This window comes from Cydia splendana, chromosome 3 (assembly GCF_910591565.1).
Source record: "Cydia splendana chromosome 3, ilCydSple1.2, whole genome shotgun sequence".
Taxonomy (NCBI): domain Eukaryota; kingdom Metazoa; phylum Arthropoda; class Insecta; order Lepidoptera; family Tortricidae; genus Cydia; species Cydia splendana.
The window spans coordinates 4,906,909-4,927,493 of NC_085962.1; the positions used below are offsets into that span (position 1 = coordinate 4,906,909).

Here is a 20,585-nt window from a genome sequence, read left to right on the forward strand (position 1 = left end):
TCAAATTGCAGCTTTCTAGCACTAACGATCACGGAGCAAAGCACCGACAGACAGATAGACATGGCGAAACTATAAGGGTTTCTAGGCGACTACGAAACCCTAAAAACGTAGGCATAGCGCCTTGGGTTGATCTCCCATAGAAAATTTGAACTTAACACGCGTCGCGTTTCGTCGTTTGGTCGTGTGCTGTGGCCCAAGCCATGGAATTGTCTATCTATCTGTACATTATTTGGCTGGGCATTAATTGTCATGTACTAATGCATGTACTTACTGTCACTGTCAGCTGTCAGTGTCAATGCCATAATCATGCTCATGATTGTCATTCACAGTAGTTATTGTATTGCATCAAAAAGAGAGAAAACATTTCGATAGTGATTATTATCTTTGTTTATATTTCGTTTTAGCTAAAGATGATAAATTTATCAGCGCGCTAACCATGGAAATTCCTGACGTAAACAATTTTATCTTTATTTGCCATTTAGGATTATTATTTACTTAGGTTGACCTGACCTGACATTTCACTGGCAATATTAAATTTGTTCGATTTGATTGGTACCTTGTTGGTACCAACTCAGCGCCAAATCATTCCTTTTTTCGGTTTACCTTTGAATCTGTGCTACAAAAAGGCATTTAAGTGCCATGTACTAACTTTAAGTACTATTGTCATTCATGATTCATAAGTTGCAGTAATTTAGGTCTTGCTATTTGTTAATACAGAAGGCTAAAAAAAAGTTGTACAATATAACTCTTCTTTAGGCAGTGTAGGGCAACAACAACATAACTTTTGACTATTAGGTGTATTAGGACTAGGTGTTGTCCATCAAACACATAAGCTCACCTTTGCTCTTTTGTTGACGGCTAATACTGTACCTGAAGACCCATACACTGTAGAAGTACCTGTTCTGTGTCTAGAAGACCCCGAAAAATTAACACTTTTTTTCTAACCAGGTGGCTAAAGACTTTGTCAAGTTTGAGAAGGCAGATTTGATCCGGCTACATGGTGCTTACACATGCATGCAGCGTGAGGCGAGCGCGCTTCGCGACAAGCCTTGGCAGTGCCATGTTGTACGCTGCCGGGACATGAGGCAAACTGTTACACACATGATGTCATGCCCGGTGAGCATGGACTAACCCCTGGTTAAGTTTTATCAACTTAGGGGCTATTCATAAATTACGTCATTTCAAATTAGGGGGGGTCTGGACATCGGATGATGATAGCATGACGTAGGAGGAAACGGGGTCATTCGATGCATGATTTTTGGATGATTTTAGGGTGGTCAAAAATCGTCAAAAAACGATGACGTAATTTATGGACAGCCCCTTATCAAGCAGAAACATCTGCGAATGCACATAGTTACTGGTCAATTCATGTTTATAACTTGATATACTGTGCCTGTTAGGATAGAGCATTCATATGTTGCTTACATATACATATGTAATTAATTAATTAAGTATTTCCTTTGCAGTCTGACAAGAATTGCAGTTGGCCTGTCGATTGTTCCTTGTTGAGACAAGAAATTAAACGCTTCGTAAGTTGCAAAGAGGGAGAGTGTCCCATCTGCATACAGAAGAAGAAGTGGCAAATGTCTGTATCTGCAGAACAAAGAAGCAATCTAATTGACCTACTGTGAGTTCATTGAAATGTCTATTTGAATATTCATTTCTAATATTTCCATATAGTTTTGTTTTTAAAATGTTTATTTCTAATAAAGGAGTTGGAATAGACCTTGAGTTGAGATAAAAGCCGGTCGATTGAACACGCAAGTGCAATTCTAACCGGCAAACTGTCTGAGTGTGAGTTTTACAGTGTTTTATAATTTCTTTAAACTTGTTTACAGGGTGCAAACTATTTCGAACTCCAATTCCATATTCTACGGTAATAGACATTTCTCCTTACATCAGAAAGTATTATACACTAAGTCGATAGAGGGTGAAATTTACAATAAGGCTGAAAATCTGACGGATTACTACCGAATGCTGGCTGGAAAGAAATGGGAGATTAAAATGTACATCGAAGAGAGAGAAAGGTACAGACAGAACAAACAGCGCTTTCAGGCGAATATAGACGTCGAGGAGAGGCGGAGGACGAGACGGAGTGTCTATAGTCCCTATATACTATTTAATGCTCGTGGGGCGGGGCCTGAACAACCCGACATACATTAGAATTAGAATTGTGTTTTAGACTAGACAAAAAAAATTCAAATTCACTCCTTCTTGATGCGACTGGCAAATCATATTACTTTTAAGCAACCGGGTTTTTTAACCTAATTAGACCCCGCTGAATCCGAATTTGCCGGTTGCTCGATCGAAATCTTGACCGGAAGCGAGATATTTGACATTAAAGGTCCCTTTTTTAGTTTTTCGTAAATAACTCTTAAACGGTGGCCCATAGCAAAAAATGTTCTATTACATAAGTAATCTGCATAAAATTGCCTACAAGAAAGATTCAGTACAATTTTCGCTAGGATCAATATTCATAGAGATATTAACGCGGAAAATTCAATTATAATCACTTTTAAGGTCCCTTTTTTAGTTTTTCGTAAATAACTCATAAACGGTGGCCAATATCAAAAAATGTTGTTAAACGATAATAATCTACACAAAATTTTGTACAAAAAAGATTCAGTACAGTTTTTGCAGTGATCAATATTTAAAAAGATAATAAAGAGGGAAAGTTAATTATAATAAATTCTAAGTTTCCTTGTTTTTATTTATTCGTTAATAATTTGAAAAGTATGACTCATAGCAAAAAAAATCTTAAACATAAATAATTAACATAAAATTTTCTACAAGAAACATGTACAACACTTTTCGCTAGGATCAATATTTAAAAAGACAAAGCAGCGGAAAAGTTAATTATAATCAATTTTAAAATCCCTTTTTAGTTTTTTGTAAATAACTCGTAAACGGTGTCCCATAGCAAAATAGGTTTATAAGAATAAAATATCTACATAAAATTTCCTCCAAAAAACATCTGGAACACTTTTCTCTAAAATCAATATTTAAAGCGTTATTCAAGGAAGAAAGTTAATTACAATCAGTTCACAGGTCACTTTTTTTTAGTTTTTCGTAAATAACTCGTAAACGGTGGCCCGTTGCAAAACAATATTATACTTACATAAATATTAAACATAAAATTGTCCACTAAAAAGCTTCTGTACACTTTTTCGCTACGATCAATATTTAAAGAGGTATTAAAGTGGGTAAGTTAATAATAATCAATTTCCAGGTCCCTATTTTTAGGTTTTCGTAAATGACTCGTAAAATAAGGCTCATAGCAAAATTAAATCTTAATGTTCTTGTAAATAAATAATCGGCATAAAATTTTCTACGAAAAACATATGGAACACTTTTCTCTAGGATCAAAATTTGAAACGATATTAAAGGAAGAAAGTTCATTACAATCAATTCACATGTCACTTTTTTTAGTTTTTCGTAAATAATTTGTAAAGTATGACCCATAGCAAAAAAAAATCTAATACATAAATAATTTACATTTAATTTCCTATAAGACACATGTGGAACACTTTTCGCTAGGATCAATATTTATAAAGCTATTAAAGCGGGAAAGTTAAATAATGTGTAGAATTGATTATAATTAACTTACCCCCTTTAAAACCTCATTTAATATTGATCGTAGCGAAAAAGTGTACAGAACCTTTTTTGTGGACAATTTTATGTTTAATATTTATGTATAATATTATTTTGCATCGGGCCACCGTTTACGAGTTATTTACGAAAAACTAAAAAAAGTGACCTGTGAACTGATTGTAATTAACTTTCTTCCTTTAATATCGCTTTAAATATTGATCCTAGAGAAAAGTGTTCAAGATGTTTTTTGGAGGAAATTTTATGTAGATAATTTATTCTCAAAAACCTATTTTGCTATGGGACACCGTTTACGAGTTATTTACAAAAAACTAAAAAGGGATTTTAAAATTGATTATAATTAACTTTTCCGCTGCTTTGTCTTTTTAAATATTGATCCTAGCGAAAAGTGTTCTACATGTTTCTTGTAGAAAATTTTATGTTAATTATTTATGTATAAGAATTTTTATTACTATGAGTCATACTTTTCAAATTATTAACGAATAAATAAAAACAAGGAAACTTAGAATTTATTATAATTAACTTTCCCTCTTTATTATCTTTTTAAATATTGATCACTGCAAAAAATGTACTGAATCTTTTTTGTACAAAATTTTGTGTAGATTATTATCGTTTAACAACATTTTTTGATATTGGCCACCGTTTATGAGTTATTTACGAAAAACTAAAAAAGGGACCTTAAAAGTGATTATAATTGAATTTCCCGCGTTAATATCTCTTTGAATATTGATCCTAGCGATAAATTGTACTGAATTTTTCTTGTAGGCAATTTTATGCAGATTACTTATGTAATAGAACATTTTTTGCTATGCGCCACCGTTTAAGAGGTATTTACGAAAAACTAAAAAAAATTCGGGCAAGTGCGAGTCGGACTCGCGCACGAAGGGTTCCGTACCATATAAAAAAAAAACAAAAAAAAAAAAGCAAAAAAGAAAACGGTCACCCATCCAAGTACTGACCACTCCCGACGTTGCTTAACTTTGGTCAAAAATCACGTTTGTTGTATGGGAGCCCCATTTAAATCTTTATTTTATTCTGTTTTTAGTATTTGTTGTTATAGCGGCAACAGAAATACATCATCTGTGAAAATTTCAACTGTCTAGCTATCACGGTTCGTGAGATACAGCCTGGTGACAGACGGACGGACGGACGGACGGACGGACGGACGGACGGACGGACAGCGAAGTCTTAGTAATAGGGTCCCGTTTTACCCTTTGGGTACGGAACCCTAAAAAGGGACCTTTAATGTCAAATATCTCACTTCCGGTCAAGATTTCGATCGAGTAACCGGCAAATTCAGATTCAGCGGGGTTTAATTAGGTTAAAAAACCCGGTTGCCAAAAAGTAATATGCTTTGCCAGTCGAAATCGATTTTATGAAAAATATGACCAGTCTATATTGCAAACCATGGGTACACATATTTGTGTTAATGAAACTAGGGAAACATATGGCACCCTGTTTGGGTATGATGCGGGATGGGTTGTTCAAGTAGTAAGATGGTTTTTTTATAGTTTCGTTTAGTTTCATTTAATATAGGTAAGTATAATTATTGTAATGTTATCACTAAGTATATAAGTACATGACATTCCACTGGTAAAGGTACCTTAGGCGGTGGGCGCTTACGCTATTATTAACTTAACGACGCTGCGATACTAATGTGGTGCTATGCGATTAATGCGATGTAAGCGCCAACCGCCATAAGGTACCTTCACCCGTGGAACGTCACATATTTGTTAAAATAAATTTTAATTTATTATTAATATATTATATCTTATTATTTATCCTACAAATATCACTGTCCATTGAAATTTCTTAAAAAGGAATAAATATTTTTTTAGATAGATAATTACAATGTAAAGTATAAAAGCAATGGTCATAAAGATTCAAATTGTATAGGTACTATGTAATCCTAGATAGACGCAGACACTCGTTTGCAGGGCCGTCTTAAACTATGCTGGGCCCTAAGCATAAGAATATGGGCCCTTTTGGAAAGTAAAGAAAGCGAATTAAACTAACATTTTTCTACTATGATCTTCTATTATGGGTAATCAAAGATACTGTTACTGTCTGTCCTTTGGGGCCCCCTGAGGATGGGGGCCCTGGGCACAGGCCCCGTGTGCCCTTATGGTAAGCAGTACTGCTCGTTTGATTTAGCAGTGTTACCGGCAATGTAAAATTGTAATTTTGTAGTTTAATACTATTTTTGTACCTACCTACTCTTTTTAATGATTTCCAAGTAAGTTTATAATCTCTTCCATCTCACGTTGCTCCATGCGCAGTTTCTCTTCAATGTCCATCTCAATCTCCCACTTCTTCGTGGCCATCAAGCGGTAGTAATCGGTTGATGAGTCTGCACCCTCATATATATCTCTCTCTAGTTTCTTTGCGAATGAGGCCTTATCTTCAATTAGTTGGTCAAATATCAACATCGTCGAGTTTGTGCTTGTGATAGTATTCAACCTGCAAGAGAGAAAAATCTGTATCGTTTTTTTGCAACTGGTTAATTTGTAACCATAACAATTAGTTAAATTTAGTCCTCCATTAGAATAAAATATACTTACACAGGTGAAACTAGTATGGAGATTGGAGGTAAGAATTCAAATTTTTTGATGTGATGATAATGTCGTGTCTTTGAGTGTGGTAGATTTTTTTTGTGTTTTTGATATAGGAGGCAAACGCCTGGTGATAAGCAATTGCCGTCACCCATGGACACCTGCCATATGCAAATGCGTTGGCGGCATTTAAGACTGGCATACGTTCTTTTCTTGAACCGCAATTTACTACTTGATTGTTCTGCCACCAAACTGTGACTTTCATATAGGTATAAAAATAAAGTTTGAGGGGGTAGAATAAGTTCACTTACAACAGGTCATTGCCATAGCTTCTATAAGCAGGTGTAATAGGTTGCATTAGTATCAGCCGCTTTTCCAATTTTTGTTTGATGCGTGAGCAGAATGGTACTGAGCACGTCTCTGGCCCGTCAGTGCAGTTCTTTGCATGGTAGCAGCACAAAGCAATAAGCTGCTTGCAGATTGGGCAATCACCATGAGTCTTCCTTTTGCAGACCTTTGTGTGTGCAATGACGCGTTTCATCTTTGTGCAGGATGGGACCTGGCAGTCCTTGATGCGGCATGAGCATGCATGTGCTATCCTGCTTATGCAGCTCTGAGCTACGAGATCCTGGGCTTCTTGGAAAGTTGGAGGATCCAGATCTGCATTCTAAAATTAGGATTTTTGTTGAATAAAATTATTATTATCATGAGCTTTATTCATTCCTTAGCTATTCATTTTGTTAGCCAGAGGTGGCCAGAGTAAGTAAATGTAGGTAAGTATTTAAAACAGTTGATTATTAACTACCAGAGCTGCGGGCAAATCTGTATAAAAAAAATTACAACTATAAAAAAAAATTGAATGCTTACATCAGGTATATCCATAGTTTGTTGATTTTATTTATTATCTTCCCAGGCGCAGCGTGCAGAATGCTGTTGGTAAATGGAATATTAAATAATTTTGCTGCGGCAACCTTAATCATTACAAAGTACCTGGCAGCAGATCATTGCAAATTGGCCCAAAATCTGTTCAGTTAGTTGCGCAAAGCCCCAGGCGACTGCTCACTAAGGATGCTGCTGTTGTTTTGCTCTTCTGTCCGGTCAGCTGTATGAGCTTTCACTCAAAGCTGTGTCCTTAACGGACGATGGACGTACGGTGAACCTCAATCCACTCGATCGACGATTGCTAGTGCCAGGGAGGCTGGGAAGCGAAACTGTTTAATGAAAGGGATTATTCCCAGCACTTTTCTTATCCTTTATTTATTAGTACCATTCGGAAACTCAGAAAACGATGATTGAAACTAATACTTGATACACTTATAACGCCTTTTATAATGAGTGTACCATAAAATTTATATTAATATTTACCTGCTATACGTTCAGCATCAAAAGTAGCGGATAGACTACTACGCGTCAAAAGTATCTTTAACTTAATTTCTAATAACTTAACAATAAGAGATAAAACTCACATATATGTAGAACAATTTTATTATACTGTGATAAGATAATACTTTTGAACGCGAACTGTAGAGATATACCTATCCGTTTTTGCAAAGTATTCCAGAATAGCAGAAAATTTTGACGCGTCCTTTCATCCGCTACTATTGAAGGTGATTAACACCTATTACCTTACCGACGAGTAAGCGTTAATCAGAAAATGAACTGTGATAAAGTTTTTTCAATTGTTTAAATTACAATAATAATATGTACACACATACCTAAATGATGACAAAAATAAAGTTTAATAAACTAAACGTTATGTCAATGTCAAAACTAACAAGACTCGTTGCTTATCATGAACAGTGGTACAACTAAAAATGAAATGCTATTGCATTTAATATTCTATCTTTTACTGGTAAGATTTAAAGTCGAATGGCATTTCATTTTGTTTTGTGTCACTATTCATGATAAGCGTCGAAGTGTCAAACCAACAATGAAATGCAATTAATGTACGGCCAAATATTGCAGGACTCAATAATCGGCTAACTATTTGGACGCGGATTATTGACTTTACCACAAAGAGTAGTATAATTTATTATGCCTTTAGGCAGTTTAGGCTTGATGACGGGCATCATTATGATGAACACATAAAATATACTGCATTAATAAAAAAACGAGAACTGTTTACATCTATATGACGAAGGCACAGGGGTGTTGTACACAGGATGGCGGGTGGGCGTAGTTAGGGCATGCAGTACCGGTTCCGGTACCAAGAATTTCATTTCCCGGTTCTGGGCATGGCTGGAACCGGGATTCCCGGTTCTTCCCGGTTCTCAAGGCATATTAAGATTATACTTAAGAAATTGTTTGTGTTAGTGTACAATCTTTATGAATGACTTATTTTCATATAAATTATTACATGCGTATTGATAAATGAATTATTTTATCAAAAAATCTAGCGTTCCAACCTATTTTACGAAACCAACCTGCACACGGCCCTCTACAGTTTGAGACTTTGCCTATGCTCGCTCACATTTTTGTAAATCTTCCGCTACGCCCCTTTGGAAATTCCCAATACCTAATCACTACAAGTCAATATTATTGCACGCGCTTTCATCGCAAAACCTTGGCTATAGGCTAGAGCCACCAGCCCTGCGAATCGCTGGTTTACCTCCGCCTGATGGGCATGGCATTACGAGTTACACGGGAGGCCCCGTAGTCGATGCACTCAGCACTATGACCCGACCACGGATTTTTTTCATATGAAACCAACTTCCTAGAAAGAAAGATGAATATTCGAATATAAGTACCTAATATCCTACTTACTCGACCCAAAACGTAATATCGATTGGAATACCTACTTTACCAGGTTAATTTGTCGGGTTATTTGGGTCCCCCGTTTCATAGCAACATTATTAAATGTGATTTAATGTCCCGAGCTAAAGTACTAGTATTAAAATGGGAATAAATACGCATATTGATGAGAACCGGGAAGTACCGGTACCGGGTCTTCAGTACCGGTTCTTTCGACACAATTAAATTCCCGGGAATTCCCGGGAATTTGAGAACCGGGAATTCCCGGGAGCATGCCCTAGGCGTAGTATCTCAATGTATTACTTCACAGCTAACTCAGTATGAATTTCAAATCAAAATAACTCAAGATCGCTTCGATTTAAATGGATTACAAAAATTAATTACAAAGAAACGTAACGATCCCAGAGATGACGTCACGTAACAACCGTTATGCTAGACTGCCTCAATCATAATTCACAATTTCACAATAATTCTCACCAAATAACATAATGAATTGCACTCACCTTTCAATGAAAATCGCGAAGCGTCTGGTTGACGTAACTGGTGACCGAAGAGCTGGCGGCTACCTCGCACAACGTATCAGCATTGCGATACAGCGAGGAAATGCCGCCAGCATCCTTGGTACAATGCCTCAAGGGCCTATTTTAGATTTAAGCTAGTTATTAATTTCGTTTAGTAGTACCACTGTATATATATTGTATGTAAATAAATGTTTAAAAAAAATAAGCCGAGTAATATAACTTTATATAATACATAAAAAAAAAAAAAAAAAAAAATGAAGGTTAGACACGTGAGCTTACCATTACCGCGTGTCCAGATTATGGAATGTAGGTCACCAAAACACACGGAAATACACCACGCTCCCAGGTGGCTGTGCAAGCAATCCATGAGACACGGGATCCCAACTTCTGATGACGGAGGCACGGGCGACGGCAGTGGGCATAGTACCTCAATGTATTACTTCAGAGCTAAATTAGTATGCTACCAGTGCATGAAATAAGCATTCGAACTCGTTAACCATACTATTAGCGCCTACTATATTTCAGTACTAAATGATAAAAAGAACCAATTGCTATTCCGATGCAAACTGATTTGTTGTAAAATAAAAGATCACATTCAAAACAACACATCCTTTCTTTATTTTACAAAAGTAAGCTTCTAATGAAACATAAGAAATCAAAATAACACTTGGAATAAAACACATAGCTAAATGGATAAAGAACGTTGGATTCTATAAGCTTTCAGAATAATCCTTCAGGTATAAGCCTTCAGGAACGTGGCGAGTTAGGCACGAGAGGTTAGCTAACGAGTACGTCCGATCTCTAGCGCGGTTCGATCAAGCAGAACACCAGCGGCGGAGCCTCGCTGCTCCAGTGCTCCCGCCTCAACGTCAAGTTGGTCAACCTGCTTGACCAGTCTACCAACATAACGACAAAAATGCAAACTCGTGCCTACGTTCACCCAAGAGAAACCTCTTGACGTTCCAAAGCCTTCTACCTGTCATCTTAGTTCAACAATACGCCAATAGAGGGCGTTACGAGTACTCTTTACGCAACTTTATGAATTTCGTTACAACCAAGTAATACGTAGCTCAACATTGCTCTTCGATTTTATACAGGCGTCAAACTATGACACTGTAACGCTACAATACGTCCTTCTGGAGTCACGCTCCGACATATATGTATATAACTGTCGCAGTCGCCGGCACAGAATAAATAATAGTACTAGGTACAGAAGATTCCATGGGCGTACGCAGCATTTTTTAAGGGGTGGGGCAGAAGTAGGGGGGGCTGGGTACGTTGTAACAGGGTACGGTTAAAACAGAAATTCTTAGCTTATGGTCAGAGACCAGGGTAGGGCAACTGTGCCCCACCTTGCCTCACCGTGGGTACGCCTATGGAAGATTCACTCTCTAACAAAACGCGTCTGTTACGATCAGGACAGATATGGCCGCTAGGTGGCGACAGCGCCACGCGCGGCTTATGGCTAGCCACCAAAATTGGTGTGGAACGGATGTACTTTTAGCTACCTGTAGCAAAGCGACGAAATCGCGGAGTGAGCCACGCCTGTCGCCGGACACTTTCTGCTGGGAGGGACAGAGAAAGGTATATGTTATGGCACAGAATAAATAATAGTACCGTTAGTACTACCGTTATGGGTGAGAAAAATACGATGATTCAGAATACGTGAGCTCTGCGGAAGTCACGGGCTTCAGGGCCGACCCCTCAACGTGGGACGGTGCTAGCGTATCAACGCAGGTAGCGTCCCACGCTAAAGGGCGGCCAAGACTCCAAGGCACAAGAGTAACGTGCAGCCGTCAGGTCTCTTGCCGTCGCTTCATTGTCAATTTCATGTTATTTCAGCGCGTTACTTCGATTGTAGATATGACTTAAGACGAAACGGGACGTCAGCCCGATCTCAGTTTTGAGATTTTGAGGTGAATATCGCCGTCGCGCTGACGGGGGCGGCGCCGCGTAACGAAGGACTATCCCTGTGTGTGTGGTGCGCGCACACAGACGCACACTTCATTTGCCTTCACGGGCCTCGCGAAGCGGTCGGCCCGTTATAGCTTTGCTACACCTAGTTCTTTTCTTATATTACAAACTTATTCTTCGGTGGTAACCTGGTAACTCGTTAGCTCGCTACCGCCACTAAGCGTTTACTTATTCCCTGTTATTGTGATTTAACTTCTTGACTTTAGGTACCTAACTGAATTCAATATCCGTCTACAACCTGCAATCCAATTAAAATCTTAATAACTGTTTTATTAATGGTCCGATTTTTTGGGTTGCGTAGTCACCAAAGAAACTCTTATTGTTTCGCCATGTTCGTCTGTATGTCTGTCTGTCCGAGGCTTTGCTTCGTGATCGTAAGTGCTAAAAAGCTGCAAGTTGGCAACTTATTGGCATGGATACATGAATCACGCATTGCGACAGAACGGTAAAATAAAAACTATTAAATAAGAATTGCAGACCTGAGACCTCCCATACAATATTCGATACCTTTGGGTTCAATTGGCGTAAAGGACAAAATGCAATTTTTCAGGAGACAGAGATTTTTTTAAATGTTGATTTATTTTTGTTGTTTATGGAGCTATATTTTTGATGTGTATTAAAAAAGTACTCAAAATGTTAGTCTCTTTAACCTGAATTAGCAATCATATGTATAAATCAAAAACGAAAAAAGTTAATGCCCTATAGAATTGGTCAAAAACACTATGAATGTCCTTTACACCCATGCTGCGTTTTTTGATAATTTAATGTACCTTGTTTAGTAGGGGGTCGTAAGTGACATTCTCAGACTATTTTATTCCAAATTCGGGGTGTATTAGTTACTAGCCACGGTACCTACACATGTTAACTGTTTTCAGCATAGTTTACTATTACGAAGCTTAAAGATGTATCAAACGGTAGTTAATGATGCTAGGTATAATCCGATAAGGTACACTTGTTATTAATATTTTTCTGATAATATAGTAATAATAAAGAAAGCACAATATTTTGAACCAATTATTTACTAAAAAATAATTACTTGCTCACAAAGTAGCTAATATTCGGGAATGAAGGTAAACTAAATGTCCCAGTGCTTAACACTAGCCGCCTTCAATCATAACATGACAGCCTTTAATCATAACAAGGGAAGTATTAGATCAGCTAACGATGATACGAATTAGCATATCAAGCATTTGGACGTTTCCTTAGTGAATAAAAGACTATAATTCTATAGTTTCAATTTTACAAGATGTCTTATTTTAAAATACGAAACAATAAGATATTAATTTTTTTTTATTCCTATTTAAGTAGTAATTTCTGTGTTATTTAATCCCTGGTAACTGTAGCTGCATTAATTTCTAATTTAAAATACTTAAAAATATCTTCTGTTAGAACTACATATTATGAAACAAGTAAGTAAACGAATTAATTATAACCGATTCGGTCATTAAGTATTAATTACCACTTCGCCCAGATACGTTCCAAACTTTGTGAGTGTGTTTGAAACGAAGCACTGTTCTTTATTTCAACTAGCTATTGTAGCCGAGCTCAACCAATGACACAAATAATTAAATTACGCACAAAAAACAACTTCCACCGCTCAGGAACGGATAATAAACAGTCAGGAGCGAGGCAATGGGCAACCGCTGATACACCTGTCTCGTTCTCCTAATCAACAAGAAATGCCAGTCGGAAAGGTTCAGAGTGTATTATGCACAGGCTAGTATGTATTGTCGCAAGACTATAAGAGATTCCACTGCGAGTAACACAGTAATAGTTGCGGAAAAACACTGAGCTGAGTTTTGTAATTTGAAGGGCAAACGTTATATTTTGGTAATAAAGGACCCATAAAACTATTTATCAATTTGGCATTATAGATCTTTACGTCCATGAACAAAGATAACTGCGGAAAAAACTCTTAGCGTAAATGCTTTGAAATTTGAGGGCAAACATTACATTATAGAAATAAAGGTCCCAGAAAACGACTTTTTTGATAATCTACACTGCTACGTCCATGTTATTTGTTTGCAATTTAGCGTTTAAACGACACAAAAATTAGAAAAGTCTTTTACAATTTGTTCGCCTCGTATTTTTAAGGTAAAATCATTTTTAGAACGGGTCGTAAAGGGCAAGTAAAATAATTTCAATAGTCAAATATGTCCTTTACGACCATCTTGACCATACGATATGGAAAATTATCATGACAAATGAAGGGCTAAAGGACGACAAAGGACATGTTAGTATTGTTAGTCCTTTACAACATAATTTATATTTAGCGGTAACCTTTACGACACTATCTTTGAACTTCTATTTTATAACTGATCATTTACGCCCCTTGAGCTAACCTGTTTTTGCAAGCTCATAGTGTAAAAATTGGGTCGTAAAGGCAACTTTTTACGAGATATCGAAGCGCTTGGAATTCTGATCAAAACTGTATATTTATTTATTTAATCGTATGGCATGCATGATTAGGCAATCAGAGTACAGCTTTGAGGTTGTTAAGCCAGGTATTAAAACTGTATATATAACTCATTTTCGCTAAAATGTCCTTTACGCCAATTGAACCCAATAAGCAAAATATATATATATTTTGCTTAGTCCCAATAGTGTGGGGTACCCTTGGATAGGTGTATCAAAACGAATAAAGGTCTCCTTAAAACATTTTTTGATAAATTTATATATTTTCGGAAATAATCGCTCCGAAAGAAAAAAAATATCCCCACCACCCTCTAACTTTTGAACCATTGTCCAAAAAAATTAAAAAAATCGTGTAACAAAAGCTTAATAACTACTTTCAATGAAAACTATATAGCGAACATGACCGGACTCCAGTCGGTTTTGAGTTATTGCAAAAAATCTTCTGTTCTTAGTAAAAATCTCAAAATACGTAGAAAGCTCTGTACTCCCTTTTAAACTTATGATACTAACTTATCGCCCCCGTTTGGCCTATTTTGACAGAACGGTAACTACGAAACTCTACACTTATTATTTTTGAGTCAGATTTTGATACATTTAGGTACCTATGTTTGAGGAGCTCCTGATTCTGGTCGGAATAAATACGAAACCCCAATTTGGGACAACAGTATAGTCTACTGCATGTTCAAAGGTGTGATACGTCATTGGATTCAGAATGATGTTCAGAAAAATGTATTCAAAGCGTTTATTACCACAGATATAAAATCAAAAAATATTATAAAATAAAAGTGCGTCTACTCAGCTTTGTATGAACCAAGAAATAATAGTGTAAAGGACGACTCACATTAGACCGGGCCGTGTCCGGGCCGGAGCTTCCGGCGCATCGTTTTCTATGGAAAGCATCACGTGGTCGCCTGTCATGTCATAGAAAAGTAAGCTCCGGAAGCTCCGGCCCGGACACGGCCCGGTCTAACGTGAGTCATCCTTTAAACGGTTTCCCCTGAGGCAAAAGTGCAATAGGTATTACTTACTTCACTAACTTCGCCTAATACTAAGAGGCAAATCGCGACTTTGTTATGGTTTATCGATAACTTCTCACATCACTAGATTATCGACATTAGGTACATGTCGACTATTGCCCATCACTTTTCTGGCTGTGTACGTATTTAGAAACTTGACTCCGCCCCTAAAATTAGTGCGATAGGGACAACTGCAGCTGAGGCGAAAAATCCTGCGTAAAAATCTCAAAAATCGAGGTTTCGTACTCCACTGTTTCCTCCTCCAAATCTTAACCAATCGTAACCAAATTTGGAAATCTAAATGATTATGAAATTATCTGTGTCGGACCGTTTTGCTTTTTTGGCTAATTGATATCAGTTTTGAATACCACGCCTCTCATTGCGGCATAGTCAATTAGGCCATTTTGGCCATTTTTGAAGGGCTCCAGCGCCTTAAAAAACAAAAATATCAAAAAAAGCAAAACGGTCCGACACAGATATTGACAATATTAATCTTTGTTGAAAATCATTGCTCTAGCTTCAAAAACCACGGAGGAAAACGTGGAGTACGTTTGTATGGAGGAATGACCACTCCTGTTGGCTCTTAAGTAATTAATTACTTGATATGATAAGACGTTGTCGCTGACTGCCGTATAGGTTTGAAACGAATAGGTATAGTATATAGCGGTCGACGTCGGGGTCGAGACAAATAATTTTTGTGCTTCGAATTTGAGAGCTGATGTAGATGGCGCTGTACGGTACGGTGCGGTAACTTTGGTTAGTTTGGTTTGGTCTTTGGCTGTGTATTAATTTACACATCTTATCATCATCATCATCTCAGCCATAAGACGTCCACTGCTGAACATAGGCCTCCCCCTTGGACCTCCATACGTGCCGGTTGGAAGCGACCCGCATCCAGCGTCTTCCGGCGACCTTAACAAGATCGTCTGTCCATCTTGTGGGTGGACGTCCTACGCTGCGCTTGCTAGTCCGTGGTCTCCACTCGAGCACTTTTCGACCCCATCGGCCATCTTCTCTGCGTGCAATGTGGCCTGCCCATTGCCACTTCAGCTTGCTAATCCGGTGGGCTATGTCGGTGACTTTAGTTCGTCTACGGATCTCCTCATTTCTGATTCGATCACGTAGAGAAACTCCGAGCATAGCCCTCTCCATAGCTCGTTGAGCGACTTTAAGTTTTGAGATGAGGCCGATAGTGAAAGACCACGTTTCGGAGCCGTAAGTCATCACTGGTAACACACATTGATTAAAGACTTTCGTCTTGAGGCACTGAGGTATGTCGGACGAAAAGACATTACGTAGTTTCCCGAACGCTGCCCAACCGAGTTGGATTCGGCGGTTGACCTCTTTCTCGAAGTTGGACCTACCTAATTGGACTACTTGTCCTAGGTAGATGTACGAGTCAACAACTTCGAGTACCGAGTTCCCAACAGAGACTGGGATGGGCACAACATTGGCATTTGACATAAGTTTCGTCTTGTCCATGTTCATTTTCAAGCCCACCCGTTGTGAAACTCGGTTGAGGTCATCGAGCATCATGCTGAGTTCCTCCATCGACTTTGCCATGACTACGATATCGTCGGCAAACCGAAGGTGAGTGATGTATTCGCCGTTGATGTTGATGCCAAGTCCTTCCCATTCCAGGAGCTTGAAGGCGTCTTCCATTACGGCAGTAAACAGTTTCGGAGAGATAACGTCTCCCTGCCTTACGCCTCTTCGCAATGGAATCGCCCTCGTGCTCTGCTCCTGTACTCGGACCGACATGGTGGCGTTACTATACAAACACTTCAACACTTCGATGTACCGATAGTCAATATGGCATCGCTGAAGAGACTCAAGCACCGCCCATGTTTCCACCGAATCGAAGGCTTTCTCATAGTCCACAAACGCTAAGCATAATGGCAAGTTATACTCTTTGGTCTTCTGTATAACTTGCCGCAGCGTATGGATGTGGTCTATGGTACTATAGCCTTTTCGGAAACCGGCTTGTTCGGGAGGCTGGAAGTCATCAAGTCTGTGTTCGAGACGGTTCGTGATGACCCTTGAAAACAGCTTATAGACATGGCTCAGAAGCGTGATGGGTCTGTAGTTCTTCAATAGGTTGTTATCACCTTTTTTGAAGAACAGCACCACCTCGCCTCTATTCCATGTTTCAGGCGTTATGCCCTCGGACAAGACGGAATTAAAGAGCTTCTGGAGGACTTTAAGTACCGGTGTTCCACCCGCTCTCAGAAGCTCTGAAGTGATTCCGTCTTTGCCCGGCGCCTTGTTGTTCTTAAGCTGCTTCAGGGCCATCCTAATCTCGTACAGACTGATGTCCGGGATATCTTCGGTATAATGTCGGGACAGCTTGGCTCTTGGATCTCCTACCAAGCTGTCAACGGGCTTTGCGATCGAAGTGTATAACTGTCCATAGAACCTCTCAATCTCACCTAAAACCTCCGCTTTGCTCGACGCTATGCTGCCATCTTCCCGTTTCAGCTTTGTCAGCTGGCTTTGCCCAATAGACTTGTCCTTTGCGAACACTTTGGAGCCTTGGTTTCGCTCAATAGTCTCTTTAATACGGTTAGTATTAAAGAGACGCAGATCATGTCGCAAGGACTTACACATCTTATACAATCTATAAATCTTTGAGGATAAGTATGCCTAAGCTAAATTTTTATCGGACTTTCGCATTTCACTGTGGAGGTAGCACCGTCGCATTTTTATCGCTTGTCACCATGCCTGTCACGTTCTAACAAGTATGTAAGTGCGAAAGTGACGGGCATAGCGATAGGCGAAAAAAATGGAACCGTACTACGCCCGCTGGTGTACCTACGTTTATAACTATCCCGATTCTAAACCTATAGTGTAGGTAGTTCCCAAGATATTTAGGTACGTATGAAATAGACTGACGGACAGACAGACAGAGTCGCAAATAGGGCCCTTCGTTTGATAGATGATTGATTACATCATATCGCGTAAGCTCAAATAAATGTCTTTATAATTATTAATGTAAGGAGTTTACGGGAATTATGGGTGAAGAAACATCAGAACTAGTCCTTGCATAATAGCGTGAAATCATTTAAATAGGCTTAAAGGAAACACATCTAGGTAGCTAAAAAGTTTATTCAAAAATTACGGAATATACAATATTATGTAGCTCGGAAGATAGCGTAATAGGTACACGAGTTAGATCGGAGGCCCTGGGAAATACGATCTATACTTTTCAGCTAAGATAGACAAATTATGATTTAGATTAGATCTAAAAATTGGACATTTATCTTGTAGCCATAGTACTATTTCCGAAACAGAAAGGTTAACAGCATAGGTAGGTCACAATCCTATCCTGTGCGTCATCCTTATGAATTTAATTGTCTCATCCACTCTACGAGTAATACCTACATCGTAGTAGCTACCTACTACGATGTAGGTACTCGTACATCGTAGTAGGTAGCATGTTAGTCTATCTCATTTCTTCTGACTTTTATCTCGTTTCCCACTTAAAAGACTAACTAAGTAGCAGTACCACGGTTTCGCGGGGGGTTTATCTTCCTTCGGCCACCGGCGCAGCTCTGGTCTGATGCTGGGGCACCTTTTCTTGTATTCGAGGTATCGGTACACCTTGTAAGCAGCAGCGAGCACGGCGATGAACATGGCGGCGAGTATGGTGCGGCCCCACTTTCTAATAGATCCTCCTACTCCTGTTGGAAGGTTAAAAGTGTTAGCATCGTGAAAGTGCATCTTTTAATAAGTATAGGTACCTACTTGCGAAACTTATCTGGTGACGTTCCACGGCTGGATTAGAAATTTTATAGTAGGTAATAATTTTATAGAAGAGTCGAATCGACTCTATCTCTTTCCGCACAGACCCTAGTAAGGCGCATTGGGGGTTATCACATATTTCTGCTAAGAGCGACAGCAGTATATAAGGTGTTCTGGGAAAGGTTAGATGTAATAAAATAAGCTCTTTAAACTCTCAGCCCACCGTCGCGGGATTCACGGGCCATAATCCCTCTTATGGGCCTCAGGTAAATACGACCCATAATCTAAGTTTACTATGCGCTTAGAGGTATGAGCCAAGCAACGCTTCAGACTCCTAAAGTAAAGAAATTAAAACATACCTTCATCTGATTTTCCACTAGGGGTCGTAGTAGGTCTAGGAGGCATACTGTGATTAAATTTGTGGGTGCTTGCAAATCATGGTTTGCTTCGCTATTTTTGGTTATTAGGACAAAGCAAAGCAAACCATGCTTTTGCTGAAGATTTTACTTATCTCACATAAATAACTGTGACATGCCTACTGACAGTGTAGTAGATAGATTACTAGGTATTGTCCACAGACAAAGGCGGTTACCTATTTTATATTTCTCTGTCGCCGCTGCAGAGGCTGCAATATAAAAAGTTTAATTTATAGTCCGGTGGCCGACTACATGAAACTCTACCGAGAGCAGTGAACGAACGGGAGTCCTACAGTACGGCCTCGATAATCCGTACACAGGCTAATCCGAACGTCGCTGTAATCCGAACTGCCGAGTAACCCCCTTTCTTTAAGGGATAAAGCCTTTCTTTGCTTGGTCAATAAATAGAACCCGGCACACTAAATTAGATGAGTTCTTAAAAATGATTTCGAGTTCTCAAAATGGTAACAGGTTAGGGCTTAGCAAAATATGATTTCGAGTTCTCAAAATGGTAACAGGTTAGGGCTTAGCAAAAAGAAACTGCATTTTATGCAGAAAGCAAGCCGCTTTGCCCAGTGATACTAGGGATCAATACAAATGATTTCATCCGAAATTTCTGCCACCAATTTATAAATGCTATAAACGAGAATGCCATACCGTAGCGAGACTAGCGAGGATGCCGAAAGCGATGGGACAATCCTCCAGTTTTAAAGGGCTTTGGAGTATAGTGTGAATCAAACGATCTGATCTAGTTTACTCAAAGAGTCTCAAGAATACAATACCATTGAGTGGTAAACCACAAATTAGGATAATCCCCTCGTAGTAAAAGCAGATTATAACCGCCTTGAAATGTTAGTATAGATTAACGACTCTATTTCTTTAAACAATAGACTACAAAATACACTAACTAAATAATGGCTAACCTAACTTTTTTTGCATTTAACAACCATAGACACTCAAAAAGAACACACTCAGTAGAAAAACAGCTATGAGTACCAAACATTCCATTATATTTTCGGCTCTATAGTCTTACCATAAGGATAAAAATGCTTTGAAGGTAAGAATAACATTCACACGTTTTGCATTTAGAGATAACAGATGTGCCGCCAGGGTCGTACTCGCATTGTTGCAATTGATAAGCACGTGGTTTATCTGTTTATGTCGGAATGTTATTTAGTGGTAATTTTTTCTGACCTTCACCTAACTACAATTGTAATAAAAGAGCGAGCGAGACACCAATAAAAAAAAATTACCTGGCCTGTTATCAAATTGTGGGACACATTATGATATGATTGTAGTTTTAAATCTTAGTGTCTAACTGGCTTTCGCTCGTTCAGTACATGTGTTTTTATTCAATTCCTACTGATCTTGTACGCAACTTGGCTAAGTTTTGCCGGACATTCCCTGCTTTCGATTGGATTTTGTACCTTGTGATTTTAACCACCCTGGCTACGTTTTACTGTACTTGATAATAATTATGTGGCGACCGTGGGTCAATGCGAGTGCAAGTGGACATTAACTAATATGTATAATAATTATACATTTTTATCTTTCTACATATTTTATTTAACACCAGAATACGTCCCTGTC

At 38.6% G+C, this 20,585-nt stretch overlaps 2 protein-coding genes across 2 annotated transcripts; one reads left to right on the forward strand and one right to left on the reverse strand.

Annotated features, from left to right (window-relative positions):
- Positions 1-337: 337 nt before the first annotated feature.
- LOC134806251 (uncharacterized) lies at positions 338-2,535 on the forward strand. Its single transcript, XM_063779481.1, has 4 exons — positions 338-451; positions 949-1,116; positions 1,467-1,627; positions 1,839-2,535. The coding sequence occupies exons 1-4, from the start codon at positions 437-439 to the stop codon at positions 2,161-2,163; spliced, it is 669 nt and encodes a 222-aa protein (XP_063635551.1). The 5' UTR covers positions 338-436; the 3' UTR covers positions 2,164-2,535.
- Positions 2,536-5,259: 2,724 nt separating this feature from the next.
- LOC134806252 (histone lysine acetyltransferase CREBBP-like) lies at positions 5,260-7,173 on the reverse strand. Its single transcript, XM_063779482.1, has 3 exons — positions 7,029-7,173; positions 6,473-6,828; positions 5,260-6,069 (listed from the first exon to the last, which is right to left on the reverse strand). The coding sequence occupies exons 1-3, from the start codon at positions 7,041-7,043 to the stop codon at positions 5,832-5,834; spliced, it is 609 nt and encodes a 202-aa protein (XP_063635552.1). The 5' UTR covers positions 7,044-7,173; the 3' UTR covers positions 5,260-5,831.
- Between the last annotated feature and the right edge of the window lie 13,412 nt (positions 7,174-20,585).

Bases quoted from the DNA above. Each gene is read 5' to 3' on its own strand.
- LOC134806251 (XM_063779481.1), top strand. The intron at 1,117-1,466 runs GTGAGCATGGAC...TTTCCTTTGCAG, and splicing joins CACACATGATGTCATGCCCG to TCTGACAAGAATTGCAGTTG. The intron at 1,628-1,838 runs GTGAGTTCATTG...ACTTGTTTACAG, and splicing joins AGCAATCTAATTGACCTACT to GGTGCAAACTATTTCGAACT.
- LOC134806252 (XM_063779482.1), bottom strand. The intron at 6,070-6,472 runs GTAAGTGAACTT...TCTCTCTTGCAG, and splicing joins AGCTATGGCAATGACCTGTT to GTTGAATACTATCACAAGCA.